This window comes from Fukomys damarensis, unplaced genomic scaffold, assembly GCF_012274545.1.
Source record: "Fukomys damarensis isolate Sample0158 unplaced genomic scaffold, DMR_v1.0_HiC HiC_scaffold_22, whole genome shotgun sequence".
Taxonomy (NCBI): Eukaryota; Metazoa; Chordata; class Mammalia; order Rodentia; family Bathyergidae; genus Fukomys; species Fukomys damarensis.
In genome coordinates, this window is record NW_022900934.1 from 3,463,177 (window position 1) to 3,471,235 (window position 8,059).

Here is an 8,059-nt window from a genome sequence, read left to right on the forward strand (position 1 = left end):
AAAAAAAAAAAAAAAGTATATGTGTATGTATATGTATATATGTATATATAAATAAATATCTGTCCTGGTTTATTCCATTTATTTTATTCACATAAGGATTATTATATCCATAATTTACATATTCCTCACCTTCTTTGTCTATACCTCTTATCTAAATGCCTTTGAAAGTTTGCTTCTCAAGACTGTGGTTCAAAAATATTTTCATACTAATTTACACAGATAGAGGAAAATATTTCTCTAGAGATCAGATTTTCCCCCTATAGTTAATTTTAAATTACATTTAGAAATACAAGAGATTTTTGTTTTTACTCACATATTTTGCATGTCTTATATGCACGTCTTCTTCAGCACTTAAATTTCTCTACTAGCAAGTCTACAGAAAAGTAGACTGTCACTCATGCCTCTTATGGGTACATAGTCCTCTATTCCTCTTGGTTTAATGGCCCCTCTCTGTTGAATTTTCTGATAATTCTGTTACAAAGTCTTCACAGAATAGGTTATTTAAAAATTATCCTAGTCATGATTTCTAAAAAGAGGCTTATTTTTCATTTCTAGAGCCAACCTTCAAATTGCACTTGAAAATACTAGATGCTTTTGTTGAGATGGTAGTTGATGCTTTATGCATCCTTGATGTTTACTATTTCCATTCTCTTTTGAAGGGAAAAATAAGCTTATATAAGAAAAAAATGTTTATTATATTGAAGATACTAGCAAGTGTTTCTTAGGTATCTAGACACAAATATATAAGATTTTTTTAATTCCTTAATTTTTAAACTGACGTATTAAAAAGTATAATTATTAATAATACTCTCACACAAGGTTGATTTCACAATGATCTTTGATACTTTTTCTATAAAATATAGAATACTTCTAGATGTTCTACAAACTGAAATGGCATATAGGATTTTGATTATGGCTATAGCAATGATTTAGTCTTCATTGCAACAATAATACCCCTTAAATGTGCATGTCACAGAAAATAAATGACTTTTGTCATTACTCTTCTCAGAAGCACGCTGAATAGGTTTCTTTGAAGTAACTTCATCTATTTTAGGACCTCTCTTCAGGAGCATTTGAATCTCTCTTTAGAACCTGAGGGATTCTTTCCTGTTACAAGCTATATTACAATATATTAATTAGTGATGGAGATACACACATATGTGTATATATATATGTGTGTGTGTGTCTGTGTATATATATATATATATATATATACATACATACATACACACACATGTGTATATGTATCTATATATCTCCTGTTGTCTTAAGGGACCCCCGTCACTTTGGGAAAGTGATACCCTTCCCTTTATTTGACCATTTATCCAGAAATATTCTCTTATACATAGAAAATGTGTTTAGGTTATCTTCCTCACTCCTTGCATATCTGTTCTACTTGATTCTAGTTTTGTTCATGTATTTGCATATGCTTTTCTTCTTGAATATTTTTAATAGTCTAAATGATTCAGACATTAATTCAAGCATGCTTTTCTTCTTTTTCCCAAAGGTATCAAACAAGTATAGCAGGAATCATTGGTGAGAGGGAGGTATAGGTTTGTGTTCTTTCACTAATAGCCTTGTCACCTTTTTGCAGAATTTTTCATTTTAAGTGATCTGTACAAAGAGAGTGCTTGATTAGTAAGTGATCTTAGTGATTTTCTAGATATGTTTGGTTATTTGTCTAATTTGATAAACAGGTATGAAAAATATCCAATGAGAAACCTAAGCAATATTTTTGCATTTGATGTGGTCAGAAATGGTTTTAAATGGTTGTCAATGGTTAAAATTTTTAAACTGTAAATACATGGGACAGATTGCAAATTTTTAAAAATGTTTTCTTTTATAGGTGTTGTTCTGCTGTTTTTATGTGAAAACAAAATGCCAGTAAGACCAGATCTCCAGGTATGTAGTTCTAGACCAGAAGTAATTACAGCAAAACCTTGGATTGCTAGTAACTTGTTCTTCAAGTGTTCTGCAAGATGAGTAAGCATTTCTAATAAATTTTAACTTGATAAATGAGCAATATCTTACAATACTGTACAAGTAATATATGATATCATATGATCACAGCTGAGCCAGTGGTTGCCCTCAAACTGTGGGATTTTGGGTGAGTATCTCCCAACAGCCAGAGCTTATGGTGGAGATCTCCTGTGCAGACAAGAAGAAATCCCTCACTTCAAAAGAGTTCAAGGAGATGTGTAAAATGTGGGAATCAGTGCAAAATTTTGTAGAAAAATACCACCCTTTTTAATGACAGTGCAATGACACATTTCTGCAAAATCCTTAAGAGACAAAAAAGCAAGTATCATTGGATAGGTTCTTTATTAAAGTTGCAATAAAATGGAAAAACTGAGCCAATAAATAGCAGTGATTCCATTAGTGACAGTGAAAAATCATTGTAATAACCCTTCCTCTCTCTGTCTCCTTCACACTCAACACAAGGTTTTCAAAGGTAAGTGCAGGTTAATTTTATTTTTCTTTTATATATTGTATTTTATTGTTTTGATTTATATTACAGTATTGTAATCATTTTCATATGAATATTTTGTGGTTGTAGAATGAATCATCTCAGTTTCCATTATTTCTTATAGAGAAATTTGCTTTGATATACAAATGCTCTGGGTTACAAGTACGTTTCCAGAATAAATTGTGCTTACAAACCAAGATTTTAGCTTTTTTGTTTTGTTTTGTTTTGTTTTTTGTTTTTGGTACTGGGGATCAAACTCAGCTCCTTGTGCGTGCAAGGCAGGCAGTGGAACCACTGAGCTAAATCCCCAGCTGTATTTTTCCTTTTGCGTAGTCACAGTGCATAAAAGCAATGACAAAGATCACATGTTTTTATAAAATGGCTAAATAGCTTAAATTAAAATACAATATATTCAATAAATATGATTTCAAGAACTATATTAAAAATAGTATTAAAGATACCTGGATCTACAAATCTTTTACATTAAAAGATTTATGCATTGATTTTTTTATTTCAATTTAAAATAGTAAAATACTTACATTTAGATAATGGCTTAAGTTTTTAAGTATCTGTTTAACATGTCTGAGTTCACCATTGAATTCATTCAGTGATCTAATTATAGTCTGAAAATTCTTTATTACTGAAGTTTTACTTTAATACCCAGGATGGCAGGTTTTGTAAAAGTTATAACTATTATGTAATGGTAATGTTTAAGTTGTATTGGTTGATATCATTTTTATAAAGTGCTTTGTCCTGTCTATGCAATTTTCTTTACTATTTTAATCTCCTTAAATTGGTAGTTAGATATTCTGGGATTTTATCTATGGTATTAAGTAATATAAATAGTATTATAAAGTTAATTTTACTTCACGTTTTTGTGGTGTTTGACATAATGATGACTTTAGCAATAAAAATATGAACTAGAAATCTTAATAATTTTTCCTAAAATTTTCTTATCAAAGAAACTTAATTTCTAACTCAATTATTCCAAATTTAATAGTGGATTTTTAAAATATAAAGTGAATTAATATTTTGTGAGCTGGCTTGAGAGTTTTCATGTGAAAATAATTCCCACATTGTGTAATGTAACCAGTTTTGGTTTTGATTCAATATATGTGCTATTAACTATTTCTCTAGCAGTTGGAAAAATGCATTGATGATGCATTAAGGAAAAATGATTTCAAACCTCTGAAAACACTTTTACAAATTGGTATTTGTGAAGATGTGAAGATTAGATGCAGCAAACAGTTTTTCCACAAGTTGGATGACCTTATATGCCGGGTAAATAATTCATTTTTACTGAATGGTTGTTAAAATATTAGAATTTTCTTTCTAGAAAGAAGTATTCTAGGGCTGGGGATTTAGCTCAGTGGTGCCACCACCTGCCTCACAAGCACAAGGTCCCAAGTTCAATCCCTGGTACCAAAAATAAATAAATAAAAGAAGTATTCTATTAGAAAAATGAATGGAAAGGCTTGTATAAGCTCACTTATAATTACATAAATATTTATTTTTATTTTGTAGTGCTGGGGATTGAACTCAGGGTCTTTGCACAGAACTACATTCCCGGCCTTTATTTTTGTTTGAGAATAGGTCTTGCTAAGTCACAATTCTACTTGGTTGGGCTCCAACTTTCAATCTTTCTGCCTGAGCCTTCCAGAGTGACCATTATTAAATAGTGTTAACTGGGGGTAAAAGTTTATGTATTTGAAGTCTAAAATCTTGATCTGTATTTTAAAACCTTTCAGTATATTCTGGATGTATGATACAGATAATTTTTGGTGCTTTCAAAGAGAGCAAATTTTCAAAAAATCATCCAACCATGAAGTTGATTTCACTTATAATGGGGTTTTCACATTTCAGAGAAGATGACTATAGTCAGTTTGCCCCAGTACCCAAGATTTGTGATGTCTTAAAGTTTCTCGGATTCATTAGTATTAGAATACATGGAACTTTTTGGAATTAAAAGTATTTGATTCATTTTATCATAGTCTTAAGTTTCTTGAATTCATGCAGATCTTCACTTTGCCCTGAGTTTGTCATTCCCTGGCTGTGTGGTTTTGGGGAAATTGCTCTTTTGAACCACGTTTTCATCTTTTGCAGTATAGAAACGATGATAATGCCACTCTTCTGGATTGTGAGGAATCTAAGATTTCTTATGTGTATAATACTCCTAGTTCGGTATTTATTTCATACTATTTGAGATTTGCAGAAATTTAAGTGCCTACTTTTCATTTCAGGAACTTAATAAAAAGGATATTCAGACTATTTCAACAATTTTGGTTTCTGTTGGAAAATGTGGCAAAAATATCAGCATATTAGGACAGCCTGGACTTTTAACCATGATAAAACAAGGACTAGTCCAGAAGATAAGTATAGAATATATAACATACCCACGCAAAGAAAACATGATTAAAGATAAAATTTTCTGTTAAAACAAAAATGCTGAAGTGTTAAAAGTAAATTTGGTGACTTTATATAAAATGTGGATAATAGAATAAATATTTTTTATAATTTTTGTTGTATGTTACAAAGACAAAGATCACAAGGAAATTTTGTATATTATATGAGCTCCATGTATATTATATGAGCTCTTGTGAACTTAAGGTCACAAGACTTTGTTAGGCCTTTACTTGGCTTTGGTTTCTCTTTAGTTCTTCTTAATCAGGTGTCTACTATGATAAAATACAGGATATTGATTTTTTTTGTCTTTTTATTCATTGCTATATAATTGGTACCTAGAAGAGTCTGGTATACAGTATTCACATATTTGAATTAATTGATTAAGGTGAAATAATATTTAAACTTTTCAAATAGTAAGGATACCAGAATAATTAAATTGTAATGGTAATTTGTTTTCATCTGTGATATACTAACATTACAAATTTGAAGGGGGAAATAAGGGTCCTCTACCTGGAATTAAGATTAATTTTATCCTTTTTGTCTTAAACATGAGAAAATATATGTTAACCCAAAAACAAAAACAAGAAAGATCTCAAAAAGTAAAAATTTATTGTGATACAATATTGACATTTTTACTTTTAACATCTCTTTGTTCTTAGGTTTACCATCTATACAAATATAGATAAGTAAATCTTAAAATTATTAAAATGAATTTAAAGTAATAAGTATTTACATTTCTTTTTTTTCTTACATGGTTGTCTGGTTTGAAAAATCCAAGGAGATTATTCTAAGTCAAGGAAATTCAAAAGATGAAGCTGCTATAAATATGATAGAAGACTTATTTGATCTTTTTATGGTAAAAATCACATTAACTGATATTATAAAGCATGTGTTTATTTGGAAAACAATTTTTGTTCTCCCTTTCTTGAAACTTGAGTTAATAATAGATTAAGTAGACTTGTTTGGATTAGTCTAGTCCCACTGTATTAAGCATCTATACTGGTTAATGTCACTAAGTAGTTAATAACTAAAAGTTAAATTTCTATGTATTAAATACAGTGCCATTTTGATACCAATTTTAATTGTTTATAGCAGAAAAGATAAATTATAAATTATTTACTTTTTTAGGTCATACATGACATCAGCGATGAAGGTAAAGTAAGCATTTTATTTCTGTTAGAACAATAATTTGCTGTTAGACCTTTACTATAATTTTGCAATTCCTATATGTCACAATATTAGGAACACATCTAATTCAAGGACCCAAAAACTTTTTCTGTAAAGGACCAGTTAGTAAAATTTTAGACTTTTGGTTAAGAGAAAAAAATGAGAATATTATGTACATACTTTTATCATAGGAAAGAAAAAAATTTCTATAATGTTTTATTATTGAAATTAAGACTATAATTGATTAATTTTTTTACAATACAAACTAGTGAGAACAACATTCTTTTTTAAAGGGATAACATTTAACTTAATTAGGGTTCAAAGTTAGTGTTTCATTCAAAATTGATAACAGATGTTCATTTGTTACTGTTTATTTGTAAAGAGATTTTGTTTATGCATGTCATAGAGAATGTTTTTTTGTTGGTTTTGGTTTTGGTTTTGGTTTTGGTACCAGTGATTGAACTCGAGTCCTTCCACTTGCAAAGCAGGTGGTGGCACCATTGAGCTGAATCCCTGGCCCCTAGAGAATGTTTTTATGCAGTGGAATATCAAATAATGATATTTAGGAGGCATTATTTTAATTGAGCATGCTCATCACTTAGAAGGCACTAATAGAGTTCTGTTAGGTTTTGGTTAATGTTCCCCTTTTAAATGTCATTGCTTTATAGACTAATCACTTCCAATTGAAGGCTATAGGAAAGCACCTCAGTTGTGCAATTAAATGGAATTTGAAATATGAAAATTTCCTTTTCTCTCTCTCATCAAGGTCTAAAAACATTGCTGGACCTGTGATTGGATCTTTAAAAATTATATCCCTTGGGGCCGGGGATTTAGCTCAGTGGTTTGTTGGCCTACCATGCAAGCGCAAAGACCCGAGTTCAATCCCTGGTACCACCCCACCAAATTTATATCCCTTGTAAATTTTATGTGGAAATACAAATGTTGCCTCTTAGTTTAACTTTTCAAAGTTTTAAAACTGAAAAAAATCTTCAGAGCATATAAAGCCACTTGGTTTTACTTGCCATTCAGTAATCTTAAGTTATCATCAAAATGACTTTATTGAAGTATATAAGAACTGTGGGGTTTTTTGGTATTATAGTTTTGGCTCAGTCCATTAACCAACATTCTTAATTCTGCAAGCAAAACTTACTACTGGAGCTTCACTGTTCAGTAATAATGATTGAGTACAGCTCATTCAGAAAAAAATGTATATTGATCATAAGTATGAAGGAGACATAAGATTTTACTGCCCCTAAGCCATTGAACTGCTTTGTGATAGAGCAAGTAGGATACTCAACTTCTGTTTCTAATAAAAATTCTGTTAACTGACAGTGGCTGAGTTTATGAGTGAATGAAATTCATCTTTGGCACTGCTGGTTTAATTAAAAGTGAGAGATATAATATGTTCCACAGAGGACCAACTGATGATTATTCCAGCTAAATAAACAGAATGGCAGCAGATTTAGTTTGTCATAATTTGCCAGCCTTTGATCTAATGAAACAAATTTTCAATAGTATGTGGAAAATGCAGAGCACATCACAACTAACTCATCCTTTCACTTATGGCTAGCAAGAGTCTCTGCCATGCAATCAATTTCAAGTTATTTTATCTTTTTTTGTGGATTGAGGAAGACTTTCCCAGGATTGGTAATTGGGGCTGATGTATTATTTTTAATGCTATTTGTTATCTTCAAATCCAACAAAGTTTTAGATGAATTATTGTGATTTAAATAATAGTTAATGCTGCCTTTCCATTGATTTCATTTTTTTATAATTAAGCTAAAAATCTAGTCTAAATTCTTAAGCTTTTAGCAAAAACAGTCCTAAAACCAGCAATTATAAAGCGATCCATCTGATTTTTAAAGTAAATAATATATTTTCATCTTAGTTTTCCAATATAGTCATGTTGGAAAGTTGCACATTTGATGTTACAATATTACTTAAAATTATTTTAAAATGTGCATTATGAGGTACAAGATCCCAATGATGAATATACTGTATTGTATACCTAAACTGTACCAA

The 8,059-nt window shown here is 30.2% G+C and overlaps 1 protein-coding gene across 2 annotated transcripts in view; it reads left to right on the forward strand.

Annotated features, from left to right (window-relative positions):
* The first annotated feature begins 1,850 nt into the window (after positions 1-1,850).
* Positions 1,851-8,059, forward strand: part of Sycp2 (synaptonemal complex protein 2) — a 56,727-nt gene continuing 50,518 nt past the window's right edge. Inside the window, exons 1-5 of one of the 2 annotated variants that reach the window (XM_010637413.1) lie at positions 1,851-1,902; positions 3,605-3,748; positions 4,708-4,836; positions 5,622-5,726; positions 5,999-6,023. In XM_010637413.1, coding sequence (XP_010635715.1) covers positions 1,879-1,902; positions 3,605-3,748; positions 4,708-4,836; positions 5,622-5,726; positions 5,999-6,023 — 427 coding nt within the window. In that variant the 5' untranslated portion in view covers positions 1,851-1,878. The remainder of the gene's footprint in view (positions 1,903-3,604; positions 3,749-4,707; positions 4,837-5,621; positions 5,727-5,998; positions 6,024-8,059) is intronic. The other variant, XM_033767024.1, reaches the window with a different exon arrangement.